This window comes from Bos javanicus, chromosome 3 (genome assembly GCF_032452875.1).
Source record: "Bos javanicus breed banteng chromosome 3, ARS-OSU_banteng_1.0, whole genome shotgun sequence".
NCBI classification, from domain to species: domain Eukaryota; kingdom Metazoa; phylum Chordata; class Mammalia; order Artiodactyla; family Bovidae; genus Bos; species Bos javanicus.
The window spans coordinates 8,573,904-8,599,961 of NC_083870.1; the positions used below are offsets into that span (position 1 = coordinate 8,573,904).

Below are 26,058 nucleotides of genomic sequence, written 5' to 3' on the forward strand. Positions count from 1 at the left end.
TGGGGTATCGGAGCTCCTATAGTTATGACAATGAGTTCTATTGGGCCAGGCCAGTGCACGCCCGCAATCGCGAGGATTTCTATAGCGAGTGTGTTAGGAGTACCCGGAACAGGTGCCGCGGGGGTTGTGCGGGAGGCGGTGCCTTTGCTTCCGGTTCCGGTCGGGCTCAGCTCAGCTGCAGCTTCGGAAGGGCGGGGGAGATGCTGCCCGTTCCCAGGGGGCGGGCTGGGGCCGAGTTCCTGAAACTCACATTTGCGGTGCGCACCATGGCTGGAGGTACCTGTAGGGGAGACCTGGGATCCGGTCTAGGCCAACTTGTGGCCTTAGGAGCTCTCGGGACGCCCCCGGTGGAGGTGTACGCGGAGGGAGGCGCGAAGGGGAGTGGCGGAGGGGTCCTCACGCATCCCCCGCCAGGTTGGGGCGCTGCCAGGTGAGGGGGGCCCGGCGGCAGGCGAGCGGGCGGCAGTCCTGCTTCCCTCAAGGCTCGCGTGCCCCTTCCTCAGAGCCTACGGTCTCGCTCCCTGAACTCCGTTCGCTCCTGGCCTCCGGCGGGGCCCGGCTCTTTGACGTGAGATCCCGGGAGGAGGCGGCGGCTGGAACCATCCCTGGGGCTCTCAACATCCCGGGTACGGGATTGAGGCGGGGGCGGGGGGAAGCCCTGGTGGTGGATTGCAGACAGTTTAGGAGGGTCTTATCCAATAGGACCTCATTTAGGATGATGTGAGAAGACACTGGTTACAGGGGTCCGGTATTCCTGTGGCTCCCGCCCCCCAAACTTCCCTTAAGAAGGGTTGATGGGAGGCGGATCCTCGCAGCGGAACTGGCCCTTCCAGTTTGAGGGGGTAACAGGCAATGAGGAAGAGGCAGGCCAGATTCACACGCTTGAGCTCCCCAAAGCTGGATGCCTGAGTTTGCCCGCGTCTCCTCACAAACTAGGGAAGTGGCTTCCATTCAGAGGTGGTTTGGCTGACCTGTGCAGGTAGGACGTATCCTGTCCTCGAAGTGGGTGGGGGCGGGGGGAGGAGTTCTCACCATGTGTTGTTTTGGGGCCCCTTGAAGATGTGTTCGACCACAGGACCGGTCCTTCCAGACCCAGCCACTGAACCTGAGATTGCCCAACTGCCGGCTTTCCATTGTATCCTCTTGACTCCTCCTCCCAGTGTCAGAGTTGGAAAGCGCCCTGCAGATGGAGCCAGCTGCTTTCAAGGCTTTGTACTCCGCTGAGAAGCCAAAGCTGGAAGAGAATCTCATTTTCTTCTGTCAGATGGGCAAGCGGGGCTTGCAGGCCACGCAGTTGGCCCAGAGACTCGGATACAAAGAGTATGGGCTTGGTAACTGGGGCGGGGGCGGGGGTTGGTGGTGACTGGGGACTGCCTCCTGGGCTCTGTCCTTCCCTCACCCCTATTTTTCTTCACAGGGCTCGGAACTATGAAGGGGCCTATAGAGAATGGCTCCAGAAAGAAGGTTAGGTAGAGTGTGGCATACTGAATGCTCCCTCCCTGCTGCCAGTGGCCGCCTTAACTAAGAGTGATGAAGGAGCTGACTTGTTGGGTTGAGCAACTTCTTATAGCGCTGTGCATGAAAAGCAGCAAATAAAGAGCATTTAATCAAAGTATTGGAAGCACTTAATTTGTCAGGTGAACTGAAAACAGTTCTAATCATAACCTAGACTTCAGTTCAGCCCTAGGTCCTCCTTCCAGCATTCATCTGCCCCCCAACCAAAACCAAAACACCCAGAAGTTTGCTGAAAGACTATAATCCAGAATCACCTGGTAGCTTAAAAACAAAACAAAACTTGAGCCTCATCTCAGATTTGGTGGGACCTGGTTTTACAAGGCCCTCAAGTAATTCTAATATGCGGTCAGGAGCCAGAACTAGACCAGAGGTCAGTGAACTATGGCCTTACTTGGTCTTGCTACCATGACCATTTGTTTACGCATTGTCTGTGACTACTTCTGTGCCAAAATGGGAGAATAGTGGCAACAGAATTCTTTGAAGTATCTAGTCCTTTATAGAAGGTTTGTGTACCCTTGCTCTAGGTCTTCAGGTCCCCAGCCCCAACCTCACTTCCCTCAGACTTTGTCACTGGGTTGAGGAAATGAAATGGTTCTCCCGGGCAGTTGGGTGAAGGAATGGATGCCACCCCTAATCCCAAGCACAGATCACAGGTATGAGGAGCTCCTCCTTTGCCACCAGAAAGAGGTCTGAGTTTTTACCAGCACAGTTCCTTGATCCCACAGTAGATTTAACAAAATTTAATTGGTTTAAAAGAAAAACAGAAACAGCACAAAATGGGACACTTTACAGTAGGTAATTTCCTTGTCATGGTTCATGGTTTAATGCATATCCTTCCAGACCTATTAAATATTTCAATGTCAGAGTTGTTTTTTTTTTTTTAATTTATTTGGCTGTACTGAATCTTTATTGAGGCACGCAGGATCTTTAATTGAAGCATGCAAACTCTTAATTGGTACATGTGGGATCTAGTTCCCTAACCAAGGATCAAACCCAAACCCCCTGCATTGGGAGCCAGGAGTCATAGCCACTGAATCACCAGGGAAGTCCCTCAGTTCTGATGTGTTAAGTCTGATTATAAAAAATTTTTACTTCTTAATTTGTGGAAGAGAAGGTTGAGTCAGAGATGGGCCCAGTTTTCTGATTTTTCAAGTTTCTGAAGAAATTCCTTGGAGGCATTTCCTGTTTTCCTTGCCTTTCCCTCACCTTTTCCTCTTCTCCTCCTGCTTTTGGGACTGTACCCAGCCCTTATACATCTTTTACCTCACAGTCTACACTGCACACTGTATAAAATCTTCCATTCATCTGAGCTCTCCACCTCCTTTCACAAACCTATTTCATTCTCTCCCTGGATAGTCACAATACTGAGTTTAGCTGGATATTGTTGGGTTTGGAGATAAACTTGAAGTGTGTGAAAGAGTCTAGTCTAGGGTCTGGCAAATAATAGATGTTAGTTACTCTTTCCTCAAATGCCAAAATTCCTTTGGTTCTCAGACTGGTTGGGAAATTTTTCCTGGGCTTTAATTTCCCTCTTTTAAAAAAATTTTGTTTATTTATTTTTGGCTGTGCTGGGTCTTCATTGCTTTCCAGGGGCTTTCTTTAGTTGCAGTGAGCAGGGGCTACTCTTTTTTGCAGTGTTTGGGCTTTTCTTGGTGGTGGCTTCTCTTGTTGCAGAGCACTGGCTCTAGAGTGCTCGAGTTTCAGTAGTTGTATCATGTGGGCTCAGTTGCTCTTTGGCATGTGGGATCTTTCCAGCATGCACTTGTGCTAAGTTGCCTGTCATGTCCGACTCTGTGACCCCATGGGCTGTGGCCCACCAGGCTCTTCTGTCCATGGGGATTCTCCAGGCAAGAATACTGGGGTGGATTGCTGTGCCCTCTTCAAGGGGATCTTCCCAACCCAGGGATAGACTCTGTGTCTCATATCTCCTGCATTGGCAGGTGGGTTCTTTACCACTAGTGTCACCTGGGAAGCCTGGGATCTTCCTGGATCAAACCCATGTCCCCTGCATTGGCAGGCAGACTCTCAACCGCTAGACTACCAGGGAAGTCCCAAATTTCCCTTGTTGAGTCTCAACTGTTCTAGTCTTCCTTTATCCCTCCTCAAATTTTATAATTTGGTTATAGCATTTCTCTTTTAGAGAAGCATAATTTACTTACAATAAAATGCTTTTATTTTTTTGGCATGGCATGTGGACTTTTAGCTTCCCAACTAGGGATCCAAACTGTGCTCTCTGCAGTGGAAGCATGGAGTCCCAGCCACTGGATTGCCCTGGGATTCCCTAAAATGCAGTGTTCTTAAGTGTTCACCTCATTGAGTTTTGACAGTTATACACTTACTTGAAGCAAGCATCCTAACCAAGATATAAAACCCTGAAATCTCCAAAATTTCCCTGGGACCAGTCAGTTCCATCCTTAACCTCTTTTTAGGCAACCATTTTCTATCTTCTGCCACCTAAACTAGTTTTCTAGCTTCCTTCCTGGCCTGCCAACCTACAATACTTGCTTTCTTCAGTTCAGCTGATGAGGGTTAGAGAGAATCCTGGAAGTAAACTGAGCTGACCCACTACCTGACCATGCCCTCTGGCTTGATCATTGTTAAAACATTCCTCTTTCCCCATCATTAACTGTGTGGGTAGTAACCTTGTTGGGCTGTGCCAACCTTGCCCTCTGCTCATAGCTAACTATGTCAGCAGGTGAGGCTGAGGAGCTGTGTGTGCCGGCTGTCTTCTCTCCCCATGCTACATCAGACTCCTCTCTCTCATCATACTTTATCTACCTTAGGTTTGTGTTGAGTGTGTCATCATATCTATTGCATTACATTTTGCTTGTTTCTCTCTCAATTGATTATGAATTCCTCAAAGGTAGGAACTGGCTTTCATTTCCTTATCTCCACTGCGTGGGACTCAAGTTCTCAGTAGGTGTCTGTTGAGCTTTACTAGCCTCCCAACTTTCAGAATCTCCTAATTTAAGTCTTTCTGAAATGTTGTTGCCTGAACAACCTTAAAATAACATTTTAATCTTATCAGTCAGAGTTGATCATTTACAATAGATCCTTGTTGCCTAGTGGCTCAAGCATGTGTCTTGACCTGGCATTCCGAGCAGTCTTTAGTCAGGATCTGGCAGCACCCTGACTTTTCAAACACATCTTTCAGTGCCAGCTCCCATCAGGCTAGTTTATTTAGTGGCCTAAGTAGATCCTCCTCCCTTCTGACCTTGGCCTTTACTCACCATTAACCCTGTTTGGGAAGCTTCCAGCATCTTCTGTGCCACTCTGAATTTCACAAAAATTAGAAGAATGTGTTTGGCAGGATGCTTGCTATCTTCATCCAGAGGGCTTTTAAACTGAAGGAAAAGGAAGAAAAATAACCTGATAAAATTATGTAACTGATTCATGACGGTCAGAGGGACCAGAAGAATGGAGGAGAAGGTACACGCTTCCATGTAGCAGTTACCACACTGTATTCTAATCTATGTGGTTCTTCCCCTTGGACCTAGCTCTTTTTTTTTTTTTAATTTATTACTTTTGGCCTTGCTGGGCCTTTGTTGCTGCGTGCAGGCTTTTTCTGGTTGGGGTGAGCAGAGGCTACTCTCTTGTTGCGGTTCACGGGCTTCTCATTGCAGTGGCTTCTCTTGCTGCAGAGCACGGTCTTTAGGGCTCACAAGTTCAGTAATTGTGGTGCACAGGCCTAGTTGCCCTGAGGCATGTGGAATCTTCCTGGGCCAGAGATGGAAGCTGTGTCCCTTGCTTTGCCAGGTGGACACCTAACCACTGGACCACCAGGGAAGTCCTAGAATGAGCTTTTTAAGGGGAGGGACTGTTTATTTCATTTCTGTATGGCCAATAATGAAACCAGAACTGCATAAAGGAGGTACTCAATAGATGCTGAATTTTTTACTGAGGTGTTTAATAATCCAGGGAGGGAAATGCAAGGGGAGAAAGTTGGGAATAATACTCACACATGGTATTAAAGCATGTTATGTAAAGGACCAAGGCTATGAATCAGAGTTCTAAGTTCCAGTTCTGACTCAGCACTACTTAGTGGTCACTGCGAGTTACTTTCCAGTTCTCACTTTCCTCATCTATAAAAGGGGGGTTAAAAGACTCATCTGTTTGGGTGGTTCTGAAAGTTTACTGGAATAGCATATGTAAACATATGAAAAGTGCCTGCCATTCAAAATGTGTAGATTTAGAGATTGTATGTGTGAGTAAACACAAGAAGGTAAATAAAATAGCATAGATATAACTGAAACTTGATGGAAGGGAATTTATGACTGACAGTGAAAAATTGTTTTTGTTTTTTAATGTATTTGATGCAAGAGTCAGATAACATAAATGTGCAGCTTGATGACTTTTTACATACTCATTTAAACCACTGCTTCTGCTCAGAAAACATATACTGAGATTTGAATCATTTAAACCATGTTGAAACTTGCTTTATAGCCAAGTGTGGGGCTGATTTTTGCATATGTTCCATGAACACTTGAAAAGATATATTTTACAGTTTTGGGGTGCAGTGTTCTATATATTAATATATCAGTCCCAATTTATTAGTTATTTTCTTCAAATCTATAGCTCTGCTGATTTTTCTTTTTTTGCCTGCTTATTCTATTAGCATACTTAGAAAGATATGTTTAAATCTTTCATCGTGATTTGGATTTGTCTTTTCTCTCTTTTTTCTGACATTTTTATGTATATATTTGGAGATGATGTTATTAGATGTTCCAGATTTAGAATTGCTATGCTTCCTCCAGAATGGATCCTTTTCTTATTACATCCTTCTTTATCTCTGATGATGCTTTCTACCTTAAGGTCTATTTTATCTGCTGTTACTACAACTATACCAGCTTTGTTTCAGTTAATGTTTACATGGTAATAATAGGCCATGTTTCCGGGAATTCATATTAACCAAAGAAGAAAACACTAAGAACAACTAGACACAAGAAATGGACTATAGGAAAGCAAATTTTTTAAGTTAAAAGAAAAATATCAGTTAAATAGCTGAAGACTCAAAGGAGCATAGGAGTCAGGAAAGCTGAGAGTCTAAAGAACCTAGACTTGATAGTATTTCCCAGTGGGAAGTCCTTCCAGCTCATTCATTCCCTTAGTTTTTCCAGTCCTAATCATATTCCTCAACCTGTGAAGTCCTCTAATTAATAGACCTTACCTCAGTTTCACTATTATTTTCCTCATGCCCTTATTTTCCTCCTAATCCAGTGGACCCGCTGTGTGTCTTTTATTATCATCATTATTCTGCATAATTGGGACTAAACTTACAAAGAAAATTCAAAACATATTGAAGAAAATGAAAACCTTAAAAGAAGACCTGTATGAAAGAAAAAACAGAAGATTCTTAGATAGGAAAACTCAATTCCATAAATGTATCAGTTTAGTTGAAATTAAGAATTGCCAGGAAAAAAAAAAAAGAACATGAGTGGGAGCAAGTTTTACCAGCTATTACAATATATAATAAGGTAGTTATTTGCAAAGAGATGGGTTCCAAACTGCACAATCTATACCAAGAAAAGTTTCAAATTGATCAAAGATTTAAAGTAAAAATGGAAACTATCAAGAAGACTTAGTTCATCATCTAAAAGTGGGGAATCTCAATGTCCATTGCAACACTTTACAATAGTCAGGACGTGGAAGTAACCTAATGTCCATCAACAGAGGAAGGGATAAAGATGTGGCAAATATATACAATGGAATATTACTCAGCCATAAAAAAAGAATGAAATTGTGCCATTTGTGGAGATGTGGATGGACCTAGAGACTGTAATACAGAGCGAATTAAGGCAGAAAGAGAAAAAAAATCATAAAATATCACTTATATGTGGAACCTAGAAAAATGGTACAGATGAACTCAGAAAATAGAGACACAGGTGTAGAGAACAAATATATGGATACCAAAGGGAGAGAGGGAGGTGGGATGAACTGGGAGATCAGGACTGACACGTATACACTGCTGTGTATAAAACAGATAACTAATGAGAACCTACTTATAGCACAGGGAACATTGTTCAGTGCTCTCTGGTGACCTAAATGGGAAGGAAATCTAAAAAAGAGAGGACATAGGTATATAGATAGCTGATTCACTTTGTTGCACAGCAGAAACTAATACAACATTGTAAAACAACTCTATTCCAAAAAAAATTAATTAAAAAAAAGTGATGGGAATGTAGTGTACCTCGTGGTGACTTAGTTAATAACTAATACTGTACTGTGTATGTGAGAGTTGCTGAGAGAATACATAGTAAAGGTTTTCATTATAAGAAAACAAATTGCATAAATAAAAGCGAGGAAGATCTCTGAGTCAGAATTTAGAACCCATGAAAGAAAAGACTGATAAAATAAAAAAACAAGCAAGCTTATGGGTGGCAAAAACAAATAGGGACTTCCCCACTAGTCGACCGCAGGGGGCGCAGTTTCTGTCCCTGGTCTGGTAACAGATCCTGCCTGCTGTGTGTCAAAGCCAAAAAAGAAAAACAAAATGCAAAACAAAAGGAAAAAAGCCCCCCAAACAAACAAACATCACAGAAGCCAAAAGACAAAGTAAAGGGAAAATTAAAGTCATAGCATACACAAAGGGCTAATTCCTGGACTGTATAAAGAGCCCTTAGAAGTGTAAAGTGTTAGTCACTCAGTTGTGTCTGATTCTTTGCGACCCCATGGACTGGAGCCTGCCAAACTCCTCTTTCCATGGGATTCTCCAGGCAAGAATACTGGAGTGGGTTGCTATTTCCTTCTCCAGGGGATCTTCCTAAGCCAGGGATCAAAGTCGGGTCTCCTGCATTACAGCAGATTCTTCACTGTCTGAGCCATCAGGGAAGCTTACAAACAGAATATTATACAACTTTAAAAAAGAATGAGGAAACTATTTGAGAACTGCATTCTCCAAGACATTTTCAGGTAAAAAAATGTATGCTACCTTTTGTGTAAAAAAGAAAAATAATAGAGTAAAAGTAAAATAATATACATATATGTTTATATTTGCTTATATTAGCAAAAACAAAAACCCAAAAAACTCTCTGGGAAAACACAGAAGTAAACTGCCATTCCCTTAAATACCACTTTAACATCCTTGATGCTTTCTCCATCCATTTGTTTAGGAAAGTCCCAACTATGGTCACATCCAACTACCCACTTACTGTTTTTCCATAGTCAAAGAGCTGGAGTAAAAGTCACATCAGCTTGACTGGTCTTGCTTCAAATTTATGTCTAAAATATCTTGAAGGCACTTGTTACTGCTCACCAGTCCTAATACACTTCCCTAGTACGTACAGTTTCTGTCTCTACTTCTCCCCACTCTTCAGTCTCCTAAACTTGCCTTTTTCCTCTGTACTTTTGGCTAACGACTTTACCTCATACTCCAGAGAACAAAAGTTAGACTGAATTTGTATCATCTTCCCGCCACAAATGTTCCAATGGCACCATACACTTCCTGCTAGTCATGGTGGTTATCTCTGCTCTCTTTTGAGCCTCAGCTTGTGCATTCCATCTCCTCTCTCCTCAAGAGCATAGTACTGCAACTACCCCCCTTTCATACAGCATTTCTTTCTACTGGACCATTGCCATTAGCAAACAGTCCTTTCCATGTAAACAAAATACCTACTCTGCCTTCATCCAGCACCCTTCCAGCTGCCGCTTCTTTTTTCCGCTGCCCTTCTCAGCAACATCTCTCTTGAACTGTCTGTGGTCATACTCTATATTTTCTCAGTTTACATTCTCTCCTCAGCCTACTCCATACAGGTTTTATTGCCTATTCCACTACTCTATTGAAATGTCTTTCAAGGTGACCCGGGAACGATATACAGGAATTAGAGTAGATATAGGTTGCCCTGGGAAGAGGCTTCCTTGGTAACTCAGTTGGAAAAGAATCCACTTGCTATGCAGGAGACCTGGGTTCCATCCCTGGGTTGGGAAGATGCCCTGGAAAAAGAAATGACAACCCACTCCAGTATTCTTGCCTGGGAAATCCCATGGAGAGAGGAGCCTGGGGGGCTACAGTCCCTGGGGTTCAAAGAGTTGGACAAGACTAAACCACCACCACCACCCTGGGAAGCGGGCACACCTTTGTGTGACTCTCAGGTGGAAGTAGTTCCCAGAGAGGCCCACAGCTGGGGAAATCATCCTTCATTTCCGAAGGGGAGTCTGAATAGCACATCACAGCATCACTACAGCATGTTTGTATGTATAGAAAACCCTACATTCCAAAAAAGGATGGAAGGGGAAGGAAATCTCAGGGCAAAGAGAAAACTGAATAACATAGATGAAGTCAGGATAAAGTCAGAAGAAATGAGGAATGCATGTCAATATTTGAATTTGGATTGCAAACTTGGGCTTGCTCTTCCTAGAGATTAAAGCAAAATGACTAACAAGATCAATTATAAAATGTAAGATATCTATACAATCAATATGTGACAGAAGCACAGCATTTTTCAACAGGAACCTTTGGAAATATCAATAGCTTGAGTGCTATCAGTGTACTCTGCCAGCTTGGAAAGAGGTCACTTAAGGATTCTGTTTTCAACTCTTGTCTTTGGCCATATTTAAAAAAAAAACTTTTTGAACTGGGTCAGAGACAGCATGCTTATGAAACTGGCATATAATGTAGATTCAGGTTCAACTGCTAATATACTGGATGACAAAATCAAGATTTATATTTAATATTTCCTTCTAGAATTTTCCACTTTGCAAACAAACTCACCAATCTGAAGTTTACAAAATCTATTTTTCTTAAAAGACTACAGAAAACAAATGTTAATGATAAAAAAACTTTAAAATTTATTATTTATTTCATCACTTTATGGGAAAAAGAACCTGGTGAATATCAAATTATTTGGGACTACTCTGGTAACACTGAAGAAGCTGAAGTTGAATGGTTCTATGAAGACCTACAAGACCTTCTAGAACTAACACCCAAAAAAGATGTCATTTTTATTATAGGGGACTGGAATGCAAAAGTACGAAGTCAAGAAACACCTGGAGTAACAGGCAGATTTGGCCTTGGAGTACAGAATGAAGCAGGGCAAAGGCTAATTTGCCAACAGAATGCACTGGACATAGCAAACACTCTCTTCCAACAACACAAGAGAAGACTCTACACATGGACATCACCAGATGGGCAACACTGAAATCAGATTGATTATATTCTTTGCAGCCAAAGATGGAGAAGCTCTATACAGTCAGCAAAAACAAGGTTTGGAGCTGACTGTGGCTCAGATCATGAGCTCTTTATTGCTAAATTCAGACTTCCAGATGTTCAAGCTGGTTTTAGAAAAGGCAGAGGAACCAGAGATCAAATTGCCAACATCCGCTGGATCATGGAAAAAGCAAGAGAGTTCAGAAAAACATCTATTTCTGCTTTATTGACTATGCCAAAGCTTTTGACTGTGTGGATCACAATAAACTGTGGAAAATTCTGAAAGAGATGGGAATACCAGACCACCTGATCTGCCTCTTGAGAAACCTATATGCAAGTCAGGAAGCAATAGTTAGAACTGGACATGGGACAACAGACTGGTTCCAAATTGGGAAAGGAGTACGTCAAGGCTATATATTGTCACCCTGCCTATTTAACTTACATGCAGAGTACATCATGAGAAACGCTGGGCTGGAAGAAGCAAAAGCTGGAATCAAGATTGCCGGGAGAAATATCAATAACCTCAGATATGCAGATGACACGGCAGAAAGTGAAGAAGAACTAAAGAGCCTCTTGATAAAAGTGAAAGAGGAGAGTGAAAATGTTGGCTTAAAACTCAACATTCAGAAAATTAAGATCATGGCATCCGGTCCCATCACTTCATGGCAAGTAGATGGGGAAACAGTGGAAACAGTGGCTGAGTTTATTTTTCTGGGCTCCAAAATCACTGCAGATGGTGATTGGAGCCATGAAATTAAGAGACGCTTACTCCTTGGAAGGAAAGTTAAGACCAAGCTAGATGGCATATTCAAAAGCAGAGACATTACTTTGCCAACAAAGGTCCGTCTAGTCAAGGCTATGGTTTTTCCAATGGTCATGTATGGATGTGAGAGTTGGACTATAAAGAAAGCTGAGCACTGAAGAATCGATGCTTTTGAACTGTGGTGTTGGAGAAGACTCTTGAGAGTCCCTTGGACTGCAAGGAGATCCAACCAGTCCATCCTAAAGGAGTTCAGTCCTGGGTGTTCATTGGAAGGACTGATGCTGAAGTTGAAACTCCAGTACTTTCGCCACCTGTTGCGAAGAGTTGACTCATTTGAAAAGACCCTGATGCTGAGAAAGATTGACGGCAGGAGGAGAAGGGGACGACAGAGGATGAGATGGTTGGATGGCATCACTGACTCAATGGACATGGGTTTGGGGGGACTCCGGGAGTTGGTGATGGACAGGGAAGCCTGGTGTGCTGCAGTCCATGGGGTCACAAAGAGTCGGACACGACAGAGCAACTGAACTGAACTGAACTGGTGGTCAGTGGATGAGAATTCGCCTGCCAATTCAGGGGACATGGTTTCCATCCCTATCTGGGAAGATCCCACGTGCTGCAGAGCAACTTAAGCCCATGCACCACTACTACTGAGCCCGAGTGTAGAACCCAAGAGACACAACTACTGAGTCCGTGTGCCACCACTACTAGAGCCTGAGCTCCAGGACGAGAGAACCCAGCGCAGTGAGAAGTACCCCATGGTTGCCACAACTAGAGAAATCCTGGGAGCAGCAGCAAAGACTCACCACAGCCAGAAATAAATACAGAATTAAAACAATTATTTGGACATTCCAAATTTACTTGTATGCTTTGTGGTGGTGTAGTTGCTGTCGTGTCCAACTCCTTCGACCCCATGGACTGTAGCCTTCCAGCTTCCTCTGTTTGTGGGATTTCCTAAGCATAAATACTGGAGTGGGTTGCCATATTCTTCTCCAGGGGATCTTCCTGTCCCAGGGATAGAACCCACGTCTCCTACATTGCAGGCAGTGTCCTGCCTTTCAGGTGAATTCTTTACTAGTGGGCCACTAGGAGAGCCCCTTTATGCTTTGTAAATATACACATAAAGGTTTTATATAGAAATAATTGGAATGCACATTATTTGTATTTACTTTAATCATTAACATAATTACATGTATACTTTTCTGTATATTAGTTCATTTTCAAAACAAAAAAACATAAAATTGAGTAGGGATAAATGCAAATCTACTTTGGTTAAAATTGCACAGGGGGATTTCCCTGGTGGTCCAGCGGCAGGACTTCGAGCTCCCAGGTCAGGGGACTAGATTCATCCCTGGTTAGGGAACTAGATCCCACATGCGGCAAGTAAGACCTGATGTAACCAAATAAACGAATTTAAATATTTTTAAAAAATTGTATACGGACTTCTCTGGTGGTCCAGTGCTTCAGACTCTGAGCTCCCAATGTGCTGGGCACAGGTTTGATCCCTGGCTGGGGAACTAAGATCCCTGCATGCTGTACAGGGTGGCCAAAATCCCACAACTGTATAAAGATAGTATGTGAGAGATCTGGTTTAATAGTAGTTCAAGCACAAATAAAAAGCTGGGACTTCCCTGGTGGTCCAGTGGCTAAGGCTTCTTGCTTCCAAGGCAGGAGGCCTGGGTTTGATCCCTGGTCAGGGAACTCGATCCCACATGCTGCAACTAAGACCTGGTACAGTCAAATAAATAAATTAAAATAAATCTTATTAAAAAATAAGAGGCTTGTGGGTTTTAGTTTGCTGTAAATTGACTATACTTAGTATTTATAATAACATTAATATTACTTGTTAATCACTCAGTTCAGTTCAGTTCAGTCGCTCAGTCGTGTCCGACTCTTTGTGACCCCATGAATTGCAGCACGCCAGGCCTCCCTGTCCATCACCAACTCCCGGAGTTCACTCAAACTCATGTCCATTGAGTTGGTGATGCCATCCAGCCATCTCATCCTCTGTTGTCCCCTTTTCCTCCTGCCCCCAATCCCTCCCAGCATCAGTCTTTTCCAGTGAGTCAACTCTTCGCATGAGGTGGCCAAAGTACTGGAGTGTCAGCTTTAGCATCACTGCTTCCAAAGAACACCCAGGACTGTTCTCCTTTAGAATGTACTGGTTGGATCTCCTTGCAATCGATGGGACTCTCAAGAGTCTTCTCCAACACCACAGTTCGAAAGCATCAATTCTTCGGTGCTCAGCTTTCTTCACAGTCCAACTCTCGCATCCATACATGACCACTGAAAAAACCCTAGCCTTGACTAGATGTACCTTTGTTGGCAAAGTAATGTCTCTGCTTTTCAATATGCTATCTAGGTTGGTCATAACTTTCCTTCCAAGGAGTAAGCATCTTTTAATTTCCTGGCTGCAATCACCATCCGCAGTGATTTTGGAGCCCCCCAAAATAAAGTCTGACAGTATTTCCACTGTTTCCCCATCTATTTCCCATGAAGTGATGGGACCAGATGCCATGATCTTAGTTTTCTGAATGTTGAGCTTTAAGCCAAACTTTTCACTCTCCTCTTTCACTTTCATAGACATTATGATAATAATCATTATGACAGGTGTAAGGTGATCTCATTGTGATTTTGATTTGCATCTCTCTAATACTTAGTGCATCACCGACTCGATGGACGTGAGTTTGAGTGAACTCCGGGAGATGGTGATGGACACGGAGGCCTGGCATGCTGCAGTTCATGGGGTCGCAAAGAGTCAGACATGACTGAGCGACTGAACTGAACTGAACTGAATACTTAGTGAAGTATTAGAACTAAAAAGCCTTTTGATGAAAGTGAAAGAGGAGAGTGAAAAAGTTGGCTTAAAGCTCAACATTCAGAAAAATAACATCATTGCATCTGGTCACATCACTTCATGAGAAATAGATGGGGAAACAGTGTCAGACTTTATTATTTTGGGCTCCAAAATCACTGCAGATGGTGATTTCAGCCATGAAATTAAAAGACACATACTCCTTGGAAGGAAAGTTATGACCAACCTAGATGGCATATTAAAAAGCAGAAACATTACTTTGCCAACAAAGGTCCGTCTAGTCAAGGCTATGGTTTTTCCAGTAGTTGTGTATGGATGTGAGAGTTGGACTGTGAAGAAAGCTGAGCACCGAAGAATTGATGCTTTTGAACTGTGGTGTTGGAGAAGACTCTTGAGAGTCCCTTGGACTGCAAGGAGATCCAACCAGTCCATCCTAAAGGAGAACAGTCCTGGGTGTTCACTGGAAGGACGGATTCTGAAGCTGACACTCCAGTACTTTGGCCACCTCATGCGAAGAGTTGACTCATTGGAAAAGACCGTGAAGTTGGGAGGGATTGAGGGCAGGAGGAGAAGGGGACGACAGAAGATGAGATGGCTGGATGGCATCACCGACTGGATGTACGTGAGTTTGAGTGAACTCTGGGAGTTAGTGAACTGAACTGAACTGAACTGAACATTTAGTGATGTTGAGCATCTTCTCATGTGCTTATTAGCCATGTGTATGTCTTCTTTGGAAGGTTGTCTATCTGGGCTGTTTTAAAACCCAGAGGTAGGGAGCTCAACCTGGTGCTCTCCTCAACCTAGAGGGGTGGGATGGTGGATTAGGGAGGGAGGTTTAAGAGGGAGGGGATATATATATACCTATGGCTGATTCACATTGTTGTATGGCAGAAACTAACAAACATTTTAAAGCAATTATCCTCCAATTAAAAATACATTAAAAAAAATAGGGACTTTCTTGGTGGTCCAGGGGTTAAGAATCAGCCTTCCAAAGCAGGGGACATGGGTTCAGTCCCTGGTAGAGCAGCTAAGACCCAATGTGCTGGGGGCAACTAAGCCCACATGTTACCCAGTGCAGCCAAAAAATAAACAAAACTGGGTTGTTTACTGATATTAAGTTATATGAGCTGTTTGTACATTTTGGATATTAACCCCTTATTGATCATATCATCAGCAAGTATTTTCTCTCATTCACTAGATTGTCTTTTACTTTGCTGTGCAAAGGCTTTTAAGTTTAGTTAGGTCCCATTTGTTTATTTTTGTTTTTATTTCTTTTGCCTTAGGAGACTGATCTAAAATATATTGCTGTGATTTACATCAAAAAGTGTTCTGCCTATGTTCTCTTCTAGGTCTAATGTTTAGGTCTTTAATCCATTTTCAGTTTATTTTTGAATATGGTGTGAGGAAATGTTCTAATCTCATCCTTTTATGTATAGCTGTCCAGTTTTCTCTATACTATTTATTGAAGAGATTGTCTTTTCTCCATCATGTATTCTTGCCTCCTTTGTTGTAGATTAACTGACATAAGTATGGGGTTGCAAATGCATTCTTAGACTGAAAATGAGAGTGATGAAAATAACTACCATTGCAGTTCTTAAAATGTACCAGGCCCTGTGCTAAGGAAGCATAGTACATCTTTTATATTATTTAATTCTTATTTTGCCATTGTTGTTTTTCAGTTGCTCAGCTGTGTCTGATTCTTTGCCACCCCATGGGCTGCAGCATGCCAGCTTCCCTGTCCTAAGGTAAGTCATATTGTTAGGTAGTTAGAATAGAAAAAGGACAATATTGCCATCATCATAACTGCCTTCTGAATGGAGAAAATGTCAGAGAAATGTGAGCTGGCCAAGGACAGATAGGTAGATTGGGGAACTGGGTTTTAACTGAGATCTGTCTATCCCTTAGAGAGACAGTTTCTCTAGCGCCTGGTTCCGTTCTTGGTAAAATAATAAACAAGGGGTTATCCAGAGGAGTGAGATTAATTGGGGGGCATGTGAATCTGTGCCATTTTGTAAGCAGATAAGTTAGGGGAATCTCTGGAGAAAGAGAACAATTAATGGCTTTCTTGTTATAAGAGAAGTCATTTTGGCCTAAGACTTTTTGTGATCTAAGCCTGGAGCTATGCTTACCCTTCAACAGGTCTCAGTAATTAATCATCTTAAGGAACAAAGGAATGCACTAACAGAGAAAAGGCAAATAATAGTACAATGAAAGAGCAGAGTCCTAGTTCCTCCTCAAGGGATATACGGAATAATAGGTCCTGTGTGGAACTAACACCTCCACATAGGTGCAGGATGGAATGATGCTGCTGACCCTTTTGACTCCAATCAACTAAAGTTTGGACTCTGTCAACCGTTGCCCCAATTCTATGCTAAGTTCTCTCCTCAAGCCCCTTCCTGAATATATGTGTACTTTTAGCTTAAAAGTTCCCCAATTTTGCTTTTCAGGGAGATGCTACTTTGGGAAAAATCCCTGGTGCTCTCCTTACTTACTGCTAGTGATAATAAACTCTTCCTTCTCCTGATCATTGGCTTTGCTGTCTATTGGTGTGATACCAAGAGGTGAAACCAGTTTCAGTGTAACAATATGAAGACTATCTGAAATGAAACAGGAGGGAAGGGGACAGGGAACAACCTTTAAAAGAATGATATAAACATCGGCCCTGACAAAAACTGCTTAGAACCCACAAGGTCTAGATGGAAAATTCAACTTCCAGTGGACCTTGAGCACCATTACAGACAGACTCCTCTGTTCATGGAATTCCCCAGGCAAGAATTCTGGAGTGGGGCGCCATTTCCTACTCCAGGGCATCTTCCCGACCCCCTGGGATGGAATGGGATGCAAGGGATGGAACTTGCATCTCTTGTGTCTCCTCGTTGGCAGGCGGATTCTTTACTGCTAGCACCACCTGGGAAAGATTGAAGGCAGGAGAAGGGGATGACAGAGGATGAGATGGTTGGATTGAAAGAGGAAACAGAACAGGCACTACCTTGAAAGCAGGACTCCAGCTTGACCAGACTGTGGACTTTGAGCTATATGCCCAACATCGATGGAAATGACATACCAACTGGAAAACCAGCCCCCAGAAGGAAGAGCCCCAGGGCTCTCCATGCCTAAAAGAATACCCTAATTATCTGTGTAACTGAATAGAATCATGCATTCTATTATGCTTATTGGGGTATGACCACAAGCCTATTGATAATTGTCCACTCTTAACTACCTAGGCTTAAGGCATATGAATCACCATTAACTTTGATTATATCTTTTTTTTTCCTTTGTTCAGACTAGTTTCAGGGAATTTGGGGAGGTGGGTTTGGGCACGTAGGCTTAGGGTATATGAGGTTTTCACAAAACCTGGTCGGGGTCCTTGGCTATGAGAAAACTCTTCCTTGGGCCCACAGGTGTAATAAACTGCACTCCACTATCTGCATCGTCCTTCTGAGTGAGTGTTTCCCAGAACATGTGGCTACACCAGGATGGCATCACTGACTCGATGGACATGAGTTTGCGCAAGCTCCGGGCGTTGGTGATGGACATGGAAGCCTGGCATGCTGCAGTCCATGGTGTCGAAAAGAGTCGGCCATGACTGAGCATCTGAACTGACTGAGCACCAGCTGGGAAGCCCTTGAGCCCCATTATACAGTCTTTGTAATATGAAATGAAGTCGCTCAGTTGTGTCCAACTCTTTGCAACACTATGGACTGTAGCCTGCCAGGCTCCTCCATCCATGCGGCTTTCCAGGTAAGAATACTGGAGTGGGTTGCCATTTCCTTCACCAGGGGAATCTTACCGACCCAGGGATTGAACCCTGGTCTCCCACAGTGCGGGCAGACTCTACTATCTGAGCCACCAGGGAAGCCTTTGTAATATATTAGCATTTAAATGACACACCCACCATGAGAGTTCTGAGGCTAACCATCAAAGGTCAAAAAGAGGGCAGCGGCCTAATTTCTGGAAATCCCTGCCCCTTCCCTGAAACAGTTGAAATAATCTTCCCAGTCATTAGCCTATGAAATTACCCAGCCCATAGAAACTAACCATATTTTATTTCTGGGCCTCTTCTGAGATGGCAGATGGTCCTGATGCTGTGGAGTATGTTTCTCCCTAAATAGATCCACTACCTATCACTTTGTCACTGAATTCCTTTCTGAGAAGGCTGAGAAAGTGACCTAAATGACCTTTAAGACTGATCAGTCTCAGAGTTCCTTTAAATCCCTGCTTGAGGGACTCCTCTGCGCAGTGGCTATGAATCTGCTTGCCAATGCAGGGGACACAGGTTCAATCCCTGGTGACCGAGGATTCCACATGCCACAGAGCAACTACGCTGGTGAACTACAATACAGAACCCATGCTCTAGAGCCCTTATGCGGCAACAACTGAAGCTTGTGTGCCTAGAGCCTGTGCTCCAAGACAGGAGAGGCTGCTGCAAAGAGAAGCCCATGGGCTGCAACTAGAGAGTAGCCCCTGCTCTTTGCAACTAGAGAAAGCCTGTGTGCCGCAACAAGGACTCAGCACAGCCAAAAATAAACAAATAAAGCACTGTTAGGGCTTCCCTGGTGGCTCTGTGGTAAAGAATCTGCATGCAAATACAGGAGACACGGCTTCGATCCCCCGGTCAGGACAACCCCCTGGAAAAGGAAATGGTAACCCACTCCAGTATTCTTGCTTGGGAAATCCCATGGACAGAGGAGCCTGATGGGCTATATATAGTCCATGGGGTCACAAAAGAGCTGGACACAACTCAGGGTTTAAGCAACAACAGTGTGTACATATAAATAGATAAAATCCCTGCTTAAGTTCGCCCATCTTAAAATTTTCTCTGACAATCACAGTCCAGAGTTCCTGGTCCCCTCTCTAAGCTCTTCTCTCTTGTCTTTACTGTCATATTTAACTTGATGTGTATGTCTCTCCAAGACATACACATACTTTAAATTCCCTTGAGGCTAAAGACCAGAGTGTTGCAAGTGTTTCTCTTTTGAAACTTAAGTTTCTTTTTTGGATACATATTGTCCTGTTTCCTGTATTGTATTGGAAGTAAACTGTAAGTCATTTGAAGTCACAGATTATGGTTTATATTTATTTGTATTCCCTCACAGCACCCAATAGGAGCTTGATAAACATTGCTTTAAGTTGGGTGAAACGTGAAGAGAACTTTTAGCCCAAAGGAATGGGACAAAGATGAAAGAGCAAAAGGTCAAAAAAATACCACTGTTTTGGATACAAGTATGGACTTCCCTGGGGGCTCAGATGGTAAAAGCATCTGCCTACAATGCGGGAGACCTGGTCTTGATCCCTGGGTGGGGAAGATCCCCTGGAGAAGGAAATGGCAACCCACTCCAGGACTCTTGCCTGGAAAATCACATGGACGGAGAAGCCTGGTAGGCCACAGTCCATGGGGTCACAAAGAGTCGGACACGACTGAACGACTTCACTTCACTATGGACTTCTTACTTGCAGTGAGATAAAGTTCAGGAAGTTTTCCCACGGGCAACCTGGATATACTAAGAAAAAAATAGGGACTTTCCTATTTTTTTTTCCTGCAGGGGGCGTGGGTTTAATTGCTGATCTGGAAGTAAGATCCTGAACGCAGCCTTGCGCAGCCAAAAAGTTCAAAAAAAAAAAAAAAGTATTACGATCACAATGTAAAATCATTGTAAAATATTAGAAACTAGAAATAGTAAAGGTGTTGAGAATGGGTTTCAAATAAAAACGATGTAACAATATAAATATTAACAGTATCAACATAGCCTATAGAAAAGGGTTCAGCAGGCACGCAGTTATCCGCAGTGAGAAGATAAGTAATACTGAAATGCATGCAGACCTCTGCTGATTAAACATGTGTAAAGGACATACCCACAGTCACAGTGATGTTTATAGTATCTGTAGGTCAGTTTCTATTATCTGGGTGTGTTTGGTGATTCGATTCTGCCCTTCCCACTACCGAACTGAGCGCTTCATTCCCCTCTTCCCTTTCCTCCTCTAGCGCGGCCTTGAATCCTGCGAGTGGAGTGGGCAGAGGAACACACTTTGAGGGTCTTCTCTCCCGACCCTCACATATTAATACACGTGGTTTTCACTTGACAAAGGACTGGACCAAGGTTTCTGCAGCTGCAACTTAAATTCCGAATAAACAAACAGACAATTACAACGAACAAACAAAAGCAGGCCTCTCCCTCTCGCGTCCCACAGACCAACTACTTTCCCGACCACCTCCTTTAAGGTGTTCTTCTAATAATCTTCCGGCTCCAGTTCAGAGCCTAGCCAGTCGTCAAGTCCCTACTTCAGGAACGCCGCCCAATCAGAGAGTCCTCACCTGCAGAAGGTGAGGCCTGGGTCTCCGTACGCGACAGTCTCGTGGCCCAATCAGGGGCGGATCGGGCTTGGAAAGGCTCCAATCCGCCTTACGAGGAGTAGTGGGCGGGACTGCACCTGGCGACGGTGAATCACTCAGAGGAGCGGCGGCTCCCTCCACCAATCGGAAAGTGCAGAGGAGCGGCGCCGACCAATCGGGCGTGAAGGGAAGGGCCGGGCTGGGCTCAACCTGGCGTCTGGAGTTTAGTCCCCGCGCTGCTGTGGGCGAAGCTGGTGTCTGCTTCTAGGGTCGCAGTGACTGCTGTCGCATCGGGATCTTGATCGTGATGGGTACAAAGGCGAAAGTCGGCAGTACAGAGTTACTTCTCTTCACGTCGATGATCCTGTGTAAGTTCCCGGAGTTTTCGGAGTAATCTGTGCGTCTGATCGGAGGTTGGAGGGAGGCGCTCCCCACACCTCTGGCTCCCGAAAGGGGAGGGGTTCTGAAATCTGTCTGCCTCACCTTCCTAGTCCTCTTTTCCACCCTAGACTCGTCCTTCTTTTTTCCCTTCCCCCTTCCTCTGGTGAGTGGCTGGCTCCCCTCCCCCACATTTATGAATAAGGATCCCCTCTTACATCCACCTGGAGGGAGTTGCCTCTTCCGCACTTTTACCAAAAATAATGGGGAAAGGTTGGTTCCCCTTTCCTCCATTCTCACTTACTGGTGAGTGCTGGTGGGTTCGGGGGCGCTGCCTAGCCGGGATCAAGCATCAGGGAAGGGCCATCCTGCCCCTCCAACATCCGCAAACCATCCGAGATCAGTCGGGAGCCTCACGTCCCCTGACTGTCTTGGGATGTTTTGCTCCTGAAGGGTCCTCAGAGAAAATCTAATGGAGGTCGACTGGAGTGGAAGTCCCTTTGCCTGATTGTTGCTGAAGGGTCTTTTTAGCTTTTCCCAAACCTCTGGGTTGCATGGTTGCTCCAGGAAAAGTGTCCAGTTGCAAAACCTTTTTTTTTTTGAAGGAAATATATAAAATTGAAATCTAAAATTTCTTAGCACAGCATTCAGAGTTCCTTTCTAGCGTAATTTACTTCAGGAGTCCTTGATAAATGTTGTTGACTGAGAGACCATTCCCAGGGGAAGGTCCTGTTTTTTGGTTGGCTGGTTCCTTCTCAGAGCCAGAACTCTGCCCTCCCCTCTGGCCATGTTTGAGAGATTTTGTTGCCTTTGTACACTCCCTTTCCTGTGGAACAATGAGGCTCCCTCGCTGGGGCAGGCCTCTGTCTATAGTTGTGCTCGGGCCTGACTGAGTTTATGGTTTGTGCCTTAGTCTACCTGTGTCAGCACCTGTACCCTTACCTGATTCTTGAGCGTCTGTGTGTGCTACTGTGAATAGTTGTGTCGGCAGGGGGTCTGTAAGAATCTCCATTTCCTCCTCGGCAGGGGGTCTGTAAGAATCTCCATTTCCTCCTCGAGATCCCTATTTTAGGAAATGTAGAAGAGATGAACAATTAAGACCAATATAGGTGGTTACAAGATAATTCACTTTGCTTAGTGTGAAGGGTGCCCTTAGACAGATGCATTGACTTCTTTGTTTCTCATCGCAAAAACATTAACCCTTGGGATGGACTGGACCAGTAACAAATCAGATCCTCCCTCCCCCTATTGTACAGATCAGGAAACAGGTACAAAGAGGGGAAATGACTTGGTAAGACTGACCAAAGGACCTGGGACTGGAACCAAGGTCTCCTGACTCACTTCTCCTTTTTCTACCCTGGGGCCCACCTCAGGCACCCTGTGACACAGGAACCAGCATATCAAAATATCAGTTTGGGATACTGCTCCAGAGTCCACGGTCTCACCTGCCTTTTTCAATTTTTCTTTCTCACTAGATTCTTTCTTTTTTCACTTCTCCCTTTCGTTCTACTCCTCCATTTCCCCCCTTTCTTCAATTTCCATTCTTTCCCTCCCATTCTTCTCCATTTACTTGTCTGTATCTTAGAACTGCTAGTGACACCCATAGTCATTTTCTTGTTGGTTGTGGTGCTCAGTACTAAACACTTTGCCAACCCCGTCAACCCTCGTACTCATCCCCCCACCTCCCAACCTAGAAATTTCTGAGTAACTGTATTTGTGACAGTATTTGTCAGGCTTATAAGACTCCTAGAACTGCATCCTTCTCCCTTTTCCTCTTTCCCCCTCATTTTCTAGAATAACCCCACAATATATTGTCACAGATTGACACTGAAAGCCTTGTGATATCACCCTTCTGAGCTTGGGGATCCCCTCTAGTCTGCTCAGGGAATCAATAAACAGTGGTTTAGAGGGAACGTGAGATGATATTGTATTAGCTTGACAGGGCGATGGATCCTGGGAAGTAACGTGTCCAGAAGATGGAGGAACTGACCTTGTCACATGTAAATAGGGCTAGACCTGGGAGATGCTATTTGGTTAGCACAGTGAGAATGGAAATAACAACCAGGCCACCCCCCACCTGGGTTCTGGCTTGACTTTCCGGCTTATTTGTGATCATAGTCTAGTAACTCAGTCTTTCATCTGTAATACAAGAGTATTACAGGAGTAATAATACTTGTCCTAACCTCATCCTGTGGATCAACTGGGATAATAGCTTCATGACATCCATGAAAGCGATTATTAGTGGGCAGCTCTTACCCCACTTTGGATTTTGTGAGGGTGAAAGAATGCTGCCCATAGTAGAGCAGGTCAGAGAAAGCAGGGAGGGACCCTGCTAGATTCCAAATGGCTAGAGTGAAAAAGTAGAGGCTTTCTTGCCTATCAGGTCTGTCCTCTGCCCTTGGGAAATTGGAAGCTTGTATAGGATGCCTGCATGTCCTTGCTCCTCACCTGGACTCTGTCATCAGGGAGGAAGAAGAAAAGATCAAGTAGTGGCCCTACCCCTGCCTGGGGAATCTAGTGGAGAAGAAGGCCTGAACCTGCTGGGACAGGGTTGGAGAATAAACACTGGGAGAACTGGGCCTGGGAAAAGAAAAACTGGTGACCAGGAATACTAGCCTCCCTCCCCCTAGAGAGCCTGTGCTTAAAAAAAGTTTCCAGCTATCTCCTAGGCAGGAAGAGGCATTTCTGTTTAGCAAGATGGTGTGTGTCAGCTGTGACCGCTGGGGAAGTGGAAACCTGGTTGGAAGCCTGGGGTTTGCACACACACCCGTTCCTGAAGTGTCTGCACTGAGGCATTCCAGCAGGGAGAAACTGCTGCCCTGAGCCTGTCTGGGTCAGCCTGGGAGTCTGGCTGTTTCATATCGATATTTTGGACTCAAGCCTTTCTAGCTCTCCTGTTCAGGGTTAGACTCACCTCAAACTGTAGATTGGTGAGTCACTCCTTTCCCCTCCCTCTTCGGGGGGTTCTCCCATGAAAGAATTGTTCCCTCGAAACCAGAACCTAGAAACTAGTGACGCCACACGGTGAAACAAGGAAGTGAGTGGTAGTGGAATTCCAGTGTCTTATTAGTTTTTCTCTCTTTGCTCCAGAACGCTTTCCCCTTATGACATTTCTCTTCAGTTTCCTGTGATCTGGGATTTCCTGGTATCTCCAGCCTAGTTTTAGCTCGGGGTGGAGCTGCTGTAATTAAAAAACCAAACAACAATGTTTGTCTGTTTAGAAGAGATTAATACATTAACGTGGTTCGAGAATCAAAATAATATTAAACGAGTGGGGTTATCACTCCCACCTGGTTCACACCTCCCCTAGTTTCCTGTGTATTTTTCCAGTGGTTTGTTATACAAATATCAGTATATATAAATATATATTGCTTTCTTTTCCCTTTCCTGACACAAAAGGAGGCACCCTCTATACATTGTATTCCATCCTGTATCTTGTTTATTTCATTTGATATGCCCTGGAGTTCTTTTCATATTGTTGGTGTGGCCTTGGCTGTTAGAATATTCCACCCCTCTCCCCACCTCCTCCCCAAGTCCTCTGGTTTAAGAGGTATCTATTCTTTGGATTCAGAAGAGCTGACACTCCTGCTCAAGGACAGATTTAAAAGCTACGTACATTTTATGTGAGAGATTAGGAAAAAAATTGGGCTTGTTTTCTGTTAGCATTGAGGGGAGACCTTGGGGATCTCTAAACTCAGCCCAGTTTCCTCTCTAGAGGCTCAGGAAAGAGCTGGATGGCCACTTGTCAAATGTAACTGTGGAAGAGGTTTCAGTGTTGTCAGAGGGTTGTGAGAAGTAAAGTGAGTGGATACAACACACTGGGGTTTTCCAGGCATTGAAAACTCAGAGTTCATCTGCCTGGGACTCCCTGATAAGCAGGGTTTCTGTCCAAAGTCCGCCTGGTGTCATTCGTTTTACAGTGTGGGGGTCAGATGGGAGGAAGCAGCTGGCTGGCCAGAAGTCTGATGCCAGGCCCTTGGAGTGAGCCCTGGGTAGGCAGGCACAGCCTGCTCTGTAATGAGTAGGTGGGTGGGGGAGGAGAGCTGAGCTGGTAGAACTGGAAATTCTGCTGAGAGAGAGTTGGAGGGAGCAATGGAGTGAAAGCTTTCCTGTCCTACAGAGCCATCGCCACTCTCCGCTGTACTCAGAGGGCTGTGTCAGTTGACCCACGTCATCTAAAGTACAGCCAAGCCTGACTGTTTAGACTTAGCCCAGCCAGTCTTTGGCTCACACAGCTTTCCTCTTGCCCACGCATTCCTTATCTGTCCCACCTCAACCCCCAGGAGTGAGTTCAGTCTCTACAGGGTGAGTGGTGGGAAGGAAAGAGCAAACCGCGGGTGGAAGCCCTGGGTCCAGGTTCTAATTGCACTGTAATGTCAGATTCAATTGTTAATCCAACAAGCATTGGTGTTTACTATGTTCTGAGCACTGTGCTGAGATTAGGAATTAAAAAATGAATAACCTCTGCTATTAAGAAACTCTGAGGGCAGTTAGGTATTTGTAACCATTAGCCAACAGCTGAAAACTGTGAGCATGCTGTATCTGGGGGCTTTCCGAGGCTTTGGCTTATTCTGAGGCTGGTGGGTCCTGTGAGGCTCATCTGCCTAGAGGGGAAGTTTGGATGAATTCTTAGAGAAAACCAGAGACTGGCTGGCTGGCTTCCTGGCTTCCCTCCTTTTCCTTCCTTCCTTTGTTTGTTTGTTTTTACATGGATCCAAACAAACTCATTGCATGAAAACACCTTAAGGAAAATTCTAATTATTAACAGGACTGCATACTGAGACCAAAGTTTTCTTAATAAAGCAGTAGAAGGAAGTAGCTTTTCTGTTGTGGGTTTGACCTGTGTTTACAGGGACAGGTTGGCGGGTTGGGTTCTGTCAGATATCTGGATGCCTCCACCCTCTGACTACCTCATTAACACAGCACTGCTTTGGTGGCAAAGCACAGCTCTAAGAACAGGGGAAGATACAAATGTATCTCGTTTTCTCTGTTTCTAAGGAACTATAGACATGTATTTACTAAGTAGAATACAGAGCACCATGCGTCAGGGGCAGTCATCGAAGTACAGAATCTTTGGGGAACATAGAGAAACAGTTACTTTTCAAAATGATAAA

At 44.3% G+C, this 26,058-nt stretch overlaps 2 protein-coding genes across 4 annotated transcripts in view; both read left to right on the forward strand.

Moving 5' to 3' along the window:
• Positions 1-190: 190 nt before the first annotated feature.
• On the forward strand, positions 191-1,612 carry TSTD1 (thiosulfate sulfurtransferase like domain containing 1). 3 transcript variants are annotated; one of them, XM_061401065.1, is made up of 4 exons: positions 191-276; positions 504-626; positions 1,161-1,331; positions 1,418-1,612. In XM_061401065.1, exons 1-4 carry the CDS (start codon positions 201-203, stop codon positions 1,471-1,473), a joined length of 426 nt encoding a protein of 141 aa, XP_061257049.1. In that variant the 5' UTR covers positions 191-200; the 3' UTR covers positions 1,474-1,612. The 3 variants fall into 3 exon arrangements, with proteins under 3 accessions (XP_061257049.1, XP_061257056.1, XP_061257066.1); XM_061401072.1 differs by having other exon boundaries at positions 1,161-1,320; XM_061401082.1 differs by lacking the exon at positions 504-626 and having other exon boundaries at positions 195-276; positions 1,161-1,320.
• Positions 192-26,058, forward strand: part of F11R (F11 receptor) — a 45,223-nt gene continuing 19,356 nt past the window's right edge. The window contains exons 1-3 of the mRNA XM_061401105.1: positions 192-276; positions 15,915-15,980; positions 20,219-20,934. Coding sequence (XP_061257089.1) covers positions 20,874-20,934 — 61 coding nt within the window. The 5' untranslated portion in view covers positions 192-276; positions 15,915-15,980; positions 20,219-20,873. The remainder of the gene's footprint in view (positions 277-15,914; positions 15,981-20,218; positions 20,935-26,058) is intronic.